The sequence below is a fragment of the Phyllostomus discolor genome, chromosome 1, assembly GCF_004126475.2.
Source record: "Phyllostomus discolor isolate MPI-MPIP mPhyDis1 chromosome 1, mPhyDis1.pri.v3, whole genome shotgun sequence".
In the NCBI taxonomy this organism is placed as follows: domain Eukaryota; kingdom Metazoa; phylum Chordata; class Mammalia; order Chiroptera; family Phyllostomidae; genus Phyllostomus; species Phyllostomus discolor.
Genome location: NC_040903.2, coordinates 103540451 through 103553426, shown reverse-complemented (window position 1 = coordinate 103553426; position 12976 = coordinate 103540451). Strand labels below are relative to the sequence as shown.

Here is a 12976-nt window from a genome sequence, read left to right as displayed (position 1 = left end):
AAAAAGTGCTTCTTATAGTCTGAAAAATATGGTATAGTTCCATTTCAAAAATAAATTTATTACCTAGGAACATTAGAAAAAATTTAACTTTTTGGCATGCTATAGCATTTTTTTCAGAATAACTAACATTTACCCCTAAAAACAGTTTCCTCCCAATTGACCTAAGCCTGTTTTTTAAAAATATAATACAATAAAAAAATTGTCTAAAATTTCTGCAGAAACATAAAGCCAGAGGAAAAAGTTTATATGTACAAAAACGTTCCTCAACCAGAATTAGACTCAGATTTAGGATTAACAATTTAAAAAAAAGATGGAGTTTGAAACAAGCTTTAAAATGTTGCCTTTGTAAACATTATTTTACTTCTCCTTTCTTATGAATAGAGCATGTAATTAAAAATATTCTGTCGGCCTACTCTTCAAGCTCAGGTAGTCAGTATGTATTGTCTGTGACAATGATTTCAAACCGGAAATGGAGCACAAGTGTCCAGTTGGCTGGAATATAAAATAATAAATCAGTTTTGAGATAAAAAGATACCTATCTAGAGCTACAATGCCCTTCTTTTAACTTCAGGCAGAGCCAGGGAATAAAGAGCGCCACAAGCTAACTAAAGAGTAATATGCCCAAATGGAAACTGAAATCTATTACATAACATAGGAAAGTATTAAGATGATATAAAATAATATTACAATTGTGGAAAGATCAATCTGATGAGCAAACTAGTAAGAATATTGTAATATCTGTAAAGTGAAAGAAAGGTAGTAAACTTTATACTGTCACAAATCTCCTACATAAGGTATAACAGTTATCTTCAACTCAAAATTATTCATTTTTAAAAAGATGAAAGCAGAGTTAGTGATGGGCAAGACAGTGAATTAACACTTGGGACCTCTCCAGATTTAAACTTGGAACCATAAGCATTTTACCCTAAATATTTTGTGGTATATTTCTTTGTTTTAAAGGACTGTACTTTGCCCCCACTGAATTATATATAGAATCTTCCAGAAACAAAAAGAAATTATAAATTTTTTTAACAAATTAAAATAAACTTAAATTGTATTTTGAAAAGTGATTATTATTCTTAGTATATAATTTTAAAAGACAATACTCTTGCATTCTCAAAATATATAGTTTGTTATCTAGAAAAATGAGTAATTGAAAAAAAGTTGAAGGTGTTAGGCTGCCCATTACTAACATGCGTCAGAACTTGTTAGTGTACGTATGAAGCCATTCACATTTTACGGTGAGAGCAGTGAATATTCTGCCTGTTAGTGAGCAGCACAGACCCTAGGAAGCCAATTAGAGCAAAGCCAAGAAAGACTACAACTGTTCTCAGCATGAATGAAACCAACTTTTCAATTCTAAGAAATTTACAGGAAGAGCAAATTCGAAGTCAATCTTTCAAGTTAGTCTAATCTACCATGCACCAAAACAAAAGGAAACAACCCCCAAAATAAAACTGCAAGTGGTTTGCATTCTTTTATGGTAATTTGTATTTTACCTTTTGAGGAATGATATCATCAGGTGTCTCAGGCTGTTTACTTGGGATCTCAGACTGAAAATAGGGTATTAAGTATAAACACATCAGAAAAAAAACAAAGAACAACACAAAAAATAAATTCTTCTTGAGGATTGTATGGAATATGGAACATGTACTTGCTCAGATAAAATGAACAGGATATCCTAAGCTGCTTGAAATAATCACTGAGCATCCTGTGACTGTTTCAATTATCAAGAGTAGTTTTAGAGTGAAACTAAAATACAGTAAAATTCTCAAAGCTACTGAACAAGACATACGTAAAAATCACACAGACATGACTTCTGCGCATGTGCCACGGTAATAAATGATTTACAGGCAACTCTTTATATGGCTTCAAAAGGAAAATATTGGACAACAGAATCTAATGCTAGCTATTATCTCCCACCTACCTCTCACTGTGCCTATCCCCCAGCTCTGTTTTGTAAGAGAAGCAACTGGTGGAATTATATATGGTACCCTCACACCACAGAAATCACTAAATGCTTGTTGTTAAAAAAAACTCCTCCCATAAAAGCCTAACATCCTACTACTTCCTTCAGTACCTGCACAGCTGTAAGCCCAGAAAGGCTGAAAACAGAAGGCAGACTGGATCATCAGCCTCCAAACCAAAAGTTTTTCATAAAGAGTACCTTTAAAGATTTAGGCAGCTGCTTTATATTTTATTCTCAGAATAAAATCCTGATTAACAAGAAGGAAATTTCTATTGAGCTGTAGTGTGTGGCATATGCAGGTAAACACACAGAGAGCTAAAGATAGACAATAATGCACCGAAGAACTACTGCCAATTTTTCTTGCTTTTCATGGTTTCTATCTGAAGATGACTTCTACCATCTTTCCCTACAGTAAACATGAGCAGGCAAAATATTTTCACAGATGTTTGCTTCCCTGAGCAAAACAAACACTAGACTACTGGGCATACTTTGAAATACCTCACATGGTTTTAAGCAAACCCTCTGTTTTCTTTCAAAGCAAACTTTTAAAAGCATATCTTATATTGAAGAATAATCTTTAAAATATACATGCATGTTCTCTATCTTGATTAAGAGTTTGGGTTACACAAGTGTATACTACACATTAGTTAAAACTCACTGAATGGTACACGTAAGATTTGTGTGTTTCAATGTATGTAAAATTTACATAATAAAAAATTATAAACAAATATTGAACTCTACTGATATGCATGTGGAGGATTCTGCAACTCATTTGAAATTCCCAAAAAACCAGACAGAATGCTGGATAGATGTGTGATAAGCCAATATAGCAAAATGGACCAATAACTACTGTCAAAACCAACACTGATATCCACTATATATCCCCAACCTGACTGTGGGCAAGGTCTGATTTGTATGCTCTTATATTTTTTCTGCAGCATATGATTCAGCGCTGCTGGTTCAATAACATACGTGTTCATTGACTCAATGATGAAGTAAAATTCTTATTTTACTAAAAGTAGTAAAGCATTCAATAGCTTAGATATGTGTTATGCCAATAATTTTAGTATTTCCACAGCTCTTATTTTATGTATTGTTACAATTATGTTTATATAGAAATCTCAATTTCTCAATGTCAAAATTTCTAGAATAATTTTTCAGTTCCTTTACTTCAAATTTTTCTATAATGCTGGCAACAGAATTTCCTGAATGAGTTGCTTAATTTCTGAGTCCTATGACATCTATATGTCATATAAAAATGTATGTGGAGGCAGCCATAACAGACTCCCTTAATTAGAAAAGGAACCTTCCAGTAAGTTTTTTACCCTTCTGCCCCGAGAAGCCCAACATTAATAGGTAGACGCTGAGGATTTTATTCCAATGATATTTGCAAGAATAATAAATTTTGTACAAGATTATTATTCTGTGAAAATAAGGGGGTTACGGAATTAAAACCTGGTTTTAATGGTTAAATATTTTTTTAATTGCAAGACATGTACTCTTCCTTCCTTCCATAGGATTCAAGGTAATAAGACAACTGTTTTAAAACAACCCGATTTTATATTTTCATCATATCCAAGGCTCACATCTTAACAATATCTATAACTGATATTACCACTTAAATGTGGAATTATACTGTAATTTCACTTAGTTGTTTCAGTTATGAAAATATCCTCCAAGGAAAGTCATGGTGCAAAGAGGATAAATTATTTTCATGTAGAATATAGGATTTTCCACATATGCCAATTCTTCTCAGGACATAATCATTATCACTGTTACTTTTTTAAAAAAATAGTTTTAGTTGAGAAATTTCCAAAGCTTTTGAATCTGTGGCAAATAAAACACTAAAATATGTTCTATATTCTATAAACAGACATCCAATTCAAAAATAAGAAATGAAAGTTCAAAACTTAGAATAGGTACGTTATTTTTTATACAGTTTGTAATATTATCAAGGTTTATGAAAAACTTTAGTGACTAAAAAAATCCCTTGTTTCATTTCTAACACATCAAAGATTTTAAACAAGAAAATAACTTTTTAATCATCATTGTATTCTTTCAGCTTAAGCAACAGAAGTATGAAAATTAATGTTACTTAGAAACAGTAATTATTGTTAATCAATAAGGCAAATAATCAAACCACTTGCCCTTACTCCAGATAAAGCCTACTTACCCATCAAGAGGCTTCAAAAGAAATTTTTAGGTTGGCACATATCCATTACATTGCAAAAAGTACGGGCTATATTTAACAAAGATTCATGCAGGAGGACACCACATTTATAGAAGCCGATAGGCAAGAAAGATTAAGCTGTCCTCTGGGAGGCAATATTTTAATATAATACAGTTCAGGGTGGAGGTGGATTTATTATGAAGCAAATAAAGCTTAAACTTAACAGCCCTCACTTCCCACAGGCTCCCTTCAAAACCTTGGAAACAGGGCTGACCCTAGTAACTTTGTACTCATACCTTTGTACTCCTTTTCTCATAGAGCCCCCCCGCACAGTTGTATAAACATCAGGCCCCATAAAATCTGGCTTTAGCTCTTTTTAGTGTAAAAATTTCAGAATTAGAAAAATTCTACAGAATGAACAAGAAGCAATGGATAAAATCTAAAACTCAGGAAGAGTGAATGCTGGTAGTCAACTCAGTCAAAATTTATTAAGTTCTAGGTACTCTGCTAGCATCAGAAAGACAAAGCCTAATATGTGGTTTCTGTGAAAGAAATTCACTATTTACAGATAATGTCACAAAACCGAGAACATCAGACAGAACCTTTTCTTTTTCAAAAATTATTCAACTTCTGAAGAATTGTCAACCTACACTCATTGCATATACTACTCCACTACTTGGTAGCTGTGACCTCGAAAGATTCCCTTAACTTTTCTAGGTTTCTACTCTTCATTTGTAAAATTGGGATAAGAATATTGACTATAGTTCAAGGGCTGCTAGGGATGTAAATAAAACTGCATCTTTAAGTATTCGCTCTTCTTTTCTGATTTCACAACATAAGTCAGTGGGATAGCAGTTGCTTCTAGTTTTTGGAATTTCTTTGCTGTCAATGTTGCCAGATTGCATATTCCATAAAACAAAAGTGCATATTTAATGTCATGTTATAGCTACAGAAGTTTTTAAACTAGCAAAAGCAAACTACTCTTTTAGAAAACTTCATCCTAGCAGACAAACCTAGACTTGGGCATGAATTCTGCGTTCTGTAGTAATCTCCTCTGTCCATTTGCTCTTTCCTATTTCAAAATGTATCTCCTACCTTGGTTCTCCCATTATGTAACCCATCTGGTTAAACACTAAGTTCCATACGGTACATGCCTATTTCTGAGATTGTCTGTTTAGATTTCATAGGCTGGTGAACTCCTTTGCATAGGTAAAATGCTAATGATATATTAAGGTTGTAAGTGTAAACTCTACATAGGTCATTTTGATTTTATCTGATATAGAAAATCAAATGTATGTCTGTAAAGTAAATGACACTATATAGGACTGGGTACAGTAAAAAAATACGGTTATATAACTTAGAAAGTATATACTTCAGTGAACTATAAATAGTTATTCACATATTTAAGAGAGTATACTTATACAGGGTTTGGCAAAAACAGGTTTACAGTTGTTCATATGGAAAATAATACAATAATTAATAAGTACTAATACCAGAATAAACTGTTTCACATACTCGCCAAATGTAAACCTACTTTTGCTCCACTCTGTCCTTTAGTATTCTTGAATAGATTCACCTTAAACAAGTATCAATTCAATAAGAAATATGTTATCAAATCAGGCTTAAATTCTTAATGATTTATTTGGGGGGAAAAGATTAAAAACTAGAGAAAATAGTGCTGGTTTGCTCTGACTACAAGTAGGTGCCAGTAAAAAGCTGCAAAAATATGGGTTTAGTTTTCTCACAATTATAGTTTTCTGGTATTAGAAATTATGTAGCATTTTAAGCTATAGCTGTACAACATATGACATTCTTGACAACACTGAATAGCTTCCAGAACAGTAGACTTTAGGGAGCTATCTTGAAAAATTAGAAGTGACTATATATTAGCAGGTCTACAACCTACACTGGAAATAGCATCAGGACAGAGGTGGAATCAGTGAGTACAAGTAAATGAAGCTAGGGCTTTGGCAGAAGAAAAAAATTGGAACAATGCAAATTGCCTCACATTAGATGATCTGAGCTACTTATTAAAAGACCCATGTTTCAAGTCACCTTTATAAATCTTAGTTTTGAAATGAAGTTTTTAATAAAATATAATAAAATGTTACACTGGGCAAGTGACTGAACTTTATCTCTCAGATTTCTATTAACCAAATATCCAAGAATAACCATTCCAATATGTTCTTCAGTGGATGATTCTTTGTAGTGATATGAGTTCCTAACTGGGAATAGGAGTTGCACAAGATTTATTTAGAATACTTTGTTTTAGAGCCAGCTAAAAACTAGGGCTGAAACAAAATATGAAAAATATTCCCTAGTAACCTTCTGTCTAGGGATAGTTAAGCATAGGGTGTGGTCAAGTTCTTGGGGAAGGGGAGAATCTTAAAATATGTTTTTCCAGACTTATCTTTTTGAAAAGTCAGATTTTTTTGAAATTTTAAACGACTAAAGGAAAACATGAGAACCTTATGTTTATCAATAAGAAATATGGATTTTAAAAAGAAACCATGAGACACTAAAGTCAGGACGTTCTCTGGAGCAGCCCTGTCCATGACAGTAGCCACTCTGAACAGAGAGTGCAGTTAAGAAGGAAATACACAGACAAGGTACAAAAATGTAAAATGCCCCATAAATGATGTTTTCATAATTCATCACACACTGACAGGATAGAATTAGGAGACTGGATGAAATTACCGGTGACATCTCCTTCCAATTCCCAAAGCTGTGATTCTATGACAAAAGTGAATTCTAAGGAGGGAGCCACTATTCATTTTGTAGGCAAAGGATTATTTTTGGACACTGACGAGCTGAATTGCTACTTAGAACTGCTATGATGATTCTCACAATTAAATTCAGTAGATGTTATAGTCCTGTGTTTTCTCTTCTTAAATTTGTAGTGACTTTATTGGGAAAGACAGTGTTTTCTCATAGGTAAATACATGACTCCTGTATCATTATCAGCTTACACAAATGTTTTTTTGTGAAAAGTACTAAATGAAGGTTTGGGAAGGGTAATTTGTCTGTGTAACAAGGAACTTGGGCAAATACTGTCTTTTAAACCCATGGAGTTGGTGATGAAGCTTCTTAACATAACTGTAAAGATCTGTATGTTCAGACTATTGTTTATTAGCTGCTCTTGACATTTTGTCCAAGAATATTGCTTAGTACCAATATTCATTTTATTCACTTAAAAAATCCTTCATGTAGTGATCATTTTATGCCAGGCACTATTCTAAGTACTTTACTAATTTTAACTAACTCAATCCTCCCTTCTAACAGCTTTTGAGATGAAACCCTTATTTTCTCCCCATTAGGCATAAGGAAACAGAAACTGGAAGAAGCTGAATGACCTGTACTAAGTCACCTGGCAGGTGGATGGACAGAGGAAGGTTTTAAATCCAGGCAGTCTGGCTGCAGACTCTGTGATCTAAACCACTCCACTATGATGTCTCCTTCTTTCACTGCTGCATCTTTTATTCCACTGCCACCACCCTGATGTTATCAATTTAACATAATATATTGAATTTTCAAAATTTGATATTTTAGGTAATTGACCTAATAAGGAAAGATGCTTACAAAAAAGAAAAAAATAACTTGAAAGCACGATTACAAACATTTAATTCTGCATACTCACCGCCACATTTGTCTCTTGCTCCGTTTCTGGCATGTAAGGGTAATGGTTATAAAACATATCATTTCGCACCATTTTCTTCCTCATCCTGCAGGGCCCTTCTGTCATCTCCAACATCCATTTGTCTAGATGGGAACCGATGGGGGGCCCCCACAACCCTCGCTCCCGCAACAGCTCATACTCAATTTGGCACCACTCTTCTGTCACGTACTTCAAGGCATTTTGCTGACGCTAGGAGGAAAGGGTCCAGGTTGGTTTTTGAGTAAAAGCAGGAGTAACAATTAAAAGTCTACAAACACCTTAAAACCAAGTTAATATCTGTAAAACCAGTCCTTATCATTTATACTTGTTCATGGTTAAAGCACACCAATTTTGTGAAAAGATGGAGTTTTGTGGTTGTACAAGGTGATTGTTTTAGCACCAAGTAAACGACCAGGCATGTATGGGGTCGGACGTGAGTGCAGCTGAACTGCAAGTTGAAGGAACTGAGTGACCAGTGCACAGGGAGATGGCAATATTACCTATGAACATATGCTGAAGTGGTTAGTCCAGTGCGAGTAACTAAAAAAACATGGCAATTTAAGGATGAGTCCACTCCCACCCCAAAACTGCAAAGCAGTTACCAGAATAGGAGAAAATCTAGGAAATCAGATTAAAAAAAAGTATTGCCAATACACTAGATTATTGACAAGCTTTGTATCATTTCCAAATATTTTAGGTAAAGAATATAAACATGCAGCTCTGATAGGGAACTTCACCTCAAATTTTTTAACAGTAGATGGTTATAACTTATTTAATGATTTGTTCAATATATATATACAACCTAAGTCTAAGGATAAAGATCTCTTTATACAACCAATAATAAATCTTACTGAATGAATAATCATAAAATTATAAGACAACACAGTAGTACTTATGCATTCAGGTTGGGTAGTGGAATTCCCTATAATAATTAATTTAATGTTATGACCATAAAATGTTAGCACTTTATCATTCAGAAATCTTTAATAGACCCCACAAACAGTGGTATTGGAAATAAAATATTTAGGATTAAGTTGCATACTAATAATCAATTCACCAACAAGCTTTCATTGAATTTATTTTTTACTGACATTATCACCAAGTCCCTGCAATAAAAAAACTTTATTTTTAGTACTTTAAGTTATTAGAATTTTAAGAGATTTCTCAGTAACTTTGATGTATATTTTCACAATCTCCTTGATAAGTCTGAAAGACAGGGATCTGTATTTTATTTTACTATTTATTGGAACAATGCTGTATGTCACTCTTGAATGTCAACAGGATCCAGCTGTGCTGATTTCAAATTTGCTGATTTTTTTTTAATGCAGTTTGCCTTTAGGAAATTCAGAATTTGTTTCTTAAAACCAATAGCCACAGTAGCTATTGGCAGGGGTAATTAAAATCATCTAACAATGAATGCAGTTTCACAGCTTATCCTTCAAATGGGTAGGAAAGTATCAGGAGAAACAGAGTCCTGACCCACTCAAGCAATGCAAAACAAAACATTATTGTGATTCTGAGTTCTTACCTCCTGATATTCCTTATACTGCGTGTCCACTAAGTCACGAACAACAGCGATATGTGTAAACATCCACTGAGAAATCTCCTAACGATGGATGGAAAGAGAAGTTTAATAACACATGTATTTCCTGGAAAAAAAATAAGTTAACTGACCTTGAAATTAACGCTGAACAATTAGTTAAAAATTCTGTGAAAGGCACCACTACAAATAAACACAAAAAACTCTGGAAGATTACTTACATGATGAAACTAATGGAGAATGTGTGCTGAACACAAAAACTCACACTCTGTCCCCATCTCAATGCCCCTTCAAGGACATGCTTGCTGCCCAGCTTGCAGGAATGCTGTCAGTACCTTCAGGGATCATCTCAGCTGCAGAGAGCTGCGGGCCACCCCATATCCGATGATTGCTTCATTTGGGGGTAAACAGGATCAGCCATTTCAGCCCAGTCCAGATCAAATAGGTCTGACCATTTTGACACCTAAACATCTATTTAGGGTGGCTGAGGCTGCCATGGACCTGCACTGTAGCTTGACACTTCCCCATGACCAACCCTGCTTCCATCTTCCTCACGTAATGACCACAAAGGCACCCCTAATCAACTCCTGCACACTAGACTCTGTCTCAGAGTGTGCTTCCCGGAGAACTCAGGCTGACACATGGAGTGACAGATACATACTGTTTCTCTCAGGCCCTTTCCCACTAAGACTCTGGGATGGCAAAGGAAGTATGATGAGGAAGAAATTAACACTGAAGTAGATGAGTTAAAAAAAATCAGTCAGAGGTATACACAATTAGATTCCTTTTTGAAAAGCCATTTTGTTCTGCCACTGCTTTAAATGATAATTATCAGTAACAAATTTAGTGCAAGTTTGTAAAAATTATCAAATAGTCTGATCATATATCAATATCTGAATCTCATCTTATGTCCATTTATAAAAGGGATGTAAATCCACAACACACATCATGCAATTTTTTCATAATAATATGGGAGAAGTTCCCACAATTATTTTCTTTTAAAGCAAAAATGTAGAAAAGTTCATTTCAAATCATTTGCTTGTATATGTTAAGTGTATTCTAAACAATGTACCTGGGTGGAAAGACTATGTTTACTGAGACCACTTTCTTTCCGGTTCCTTCTTGATCCTGTCAACTTGGAAAGACCAAAGCCACTGCTGACGCGGGACAGCTTGGATTGGGTGGTGGGGGATTAAAGCTTCTCCTCGACTTATGCATTTCTTTTCATGGGCTATGAAAGTAAAATTAGATTATTTTACAATTTATCCATGTATTTATTAGTTTTATTTTTAATTCTTTTGTATCATGGTGACAAACTACAATTCTGTAGTAATCAAAAGCAGCTTATAGCACAGACGCAGACGGTCTCTTAGCTATTATACATTTACTTAGCTATTATATATTTACTTATTGGTGATCTTGGATAAGGATAGCTGCTTGACAATTATTATAGCAGTTGAATTTACACTTGGTTGCAACTTAGCTCTCCAGTAATATGCAAATTTAATGAAATCAGTTTCTGTATTCATAACAATTCACAGTCCCCTGACTAAAATCTTTGGTGCTGGGTATGCTTTGGAATTTAGAATGGTTTGAATTTTAATAAGACAATATGGTACACTCCTAAATATTATATAATACTACCACAGGGTCTAAAGTGGTGAACCATAATTTAACATGTTAACATTTCTGTACAAAATGCATGAATATTCATACCAAGTAGAATAAATAAATATAGGTGAATTTTTGCTACTAAGTGAATTTTGGGGCCAAAATAATGAAAAAATTGAGTTTTCGGGGTTTTTTGAACTTGAGAATTAAAGATGGGGAACTGTAGACTTTATAGCCAAGATGGTGAGCATACTAAAGCTGCACAAGCAGTGTATTATTTTCCAAACTCATAGATGCCTAATATATAACACACCTTAGATTAAAAAAAAATCTAAGAAAAACCCTGTCTTGGTATAACCATTCTACAATGGATTATATTGTATTGACTTTTACTTCTGCTGTCAAAATAGCCTTTCAGAAAGTTTTCATTACAAATCCAAAGTGCACCCATATATAACAGCCATGTGTAAATTTCTTGGTCATAAGATCTCTATAGACTTTCTCACCCAAATGATTCTGCCAGCACTTCAAACCAGCCTCTTCAATGAGTGGCCTTGCCATAGCTATGTCCACATGGCCCCTTTCATTCACAGGTAGAGTGACTTTGAAAAGCTCCTCCAAGGCTTGTTTCTTACTATGTATCAATTCAGTCCAAACTCTGTTGACAGCTTTTATGAGAAGCTGACGCCCTAAGAAGTGGAAAAAAAAAAAAAAAAAAAAAAGCAACTGATCAAAAACACAATATAAAGTTAGTATTTTTCTTCATGAATTTCATCTAGTATTTATAGTACTTGTTAAAAGAAAGAAGAAAGAAAGAAAGAAAGAGAAAGAAAGAAAGAAAGAAAGAAAGAAAAAGAAAAAAAAGAGAAAAGAAAGAAGAAAGAAAGAAAATGCTTCATATCCTATCCAGATCAGTAAAAGGGATTATTCAGGAACCAAAAATGTGGCTGGCTATTTGGACAACTAAAAAAACCCAAAAACAAAAAAAATTTTATGTTCATGCAAAGACTGTATTTTTATTTATAAAATTGGAAATTTATTCATATTCATTATCTAGCTTCTTTTATATAAAGAAAAACATATCCCTCATTAAAAATTTTTAGACCTCAATATTTAAGCTCAAAACTAAGTTGTTCTTTTTTTTTAATTTACTTTTTTTGTTTCATGAAGGAATATAATTAAAAGGGTAAAAGGCTTTAAGCTGAAGGTTCGTAATGCATTAATTCATAACAGTGTATAGTATTATGATTAAAATAAAATACCTAATGAAACCACAGAAATTTTCATTCTCACCCTTCTCATTATATGTATGGGGAGTTCTGAGACCTTGGTGGGGTGCAGCACAGAGCGGCTATCGCAAGTGAACACTGCTTAGGAAGCTGCAATGGGAGTTTTTTTTTTAAGTTGTTCTTGAATATTTTCCAAAAGGAAATAAATATTTTTAAAAAGTTTTTACTAGTAAATTCTCTCTTGCTTTGGACTCCTTGCTAATTTACCCCTGCTCTAGACCAGTCAATCTTCAGCAAGCATCAGGGTCAGCTGGAGGTCTGACTCAGTAGTTCTGAGTGAGGTCAGAGTCTGCTTTTCTAACAAGTTCCCAAGTGATGCTGATGTTGCTAGTCTGAGAACCTTGCTTTGAGAACCAATGTTCTTAACTGTTAATTCCTTGAGGGGTACAGGGGAGGGGGTGAAAATAATCACTGTGTCCTCAGTGTCTGGGGTTCAAGAACTTTTTGTGAAAGAAGACAGAATAAGTTAATGCTTAAATGATTGAAAGAATGAGTGCTGGACTGCCAAAGCATAAAATCATATGCAAAACTACCACACTGTATTGCTGCAAAGACAAATACAACTGTAATGATCTCATCTGTTTTACTAAACAATGTGGTAATAAGAAATCAACCCACCCAAAGACTTTCATGCATAATACAAAATCAGCAGAAAACTAAATGAAAAATAAAGAGAGAATAAAAATAAAAATGATAGTACTGACAACCTGTCTCAGGCAACATTTACCTCTGATGTAATATG

The 12976-nt window shown here is 34.0% G+C and overlaps 1 protein-coding gene across 1 annotated transcript in view; it reads right to left on the bottom strand.

The window, feature by feature from the left end:
* Positions 1-12976, bottom strand: part of WDFY3 (WD repeat and FYVE domain containing 3) — a 243909-nt gene that overhangs the window by 50530 nt on the left and 180403 nt on the right. The window contains 6 exon segments of the mRNA XM_028505686.2: positions 1500-1553; positions 7777-8004; positions 9323-9400; positions 10407-10523; positions 10525-10565; positions 11452-11634. Of these exon segments, the coding sequence (XP_028361487.2) occupies positions 1500-1553; positions 7777-8004; positions 9323-9400; positions 10407-10523; positions 10525-10565; positions 11452-11634 (701 nt within the window).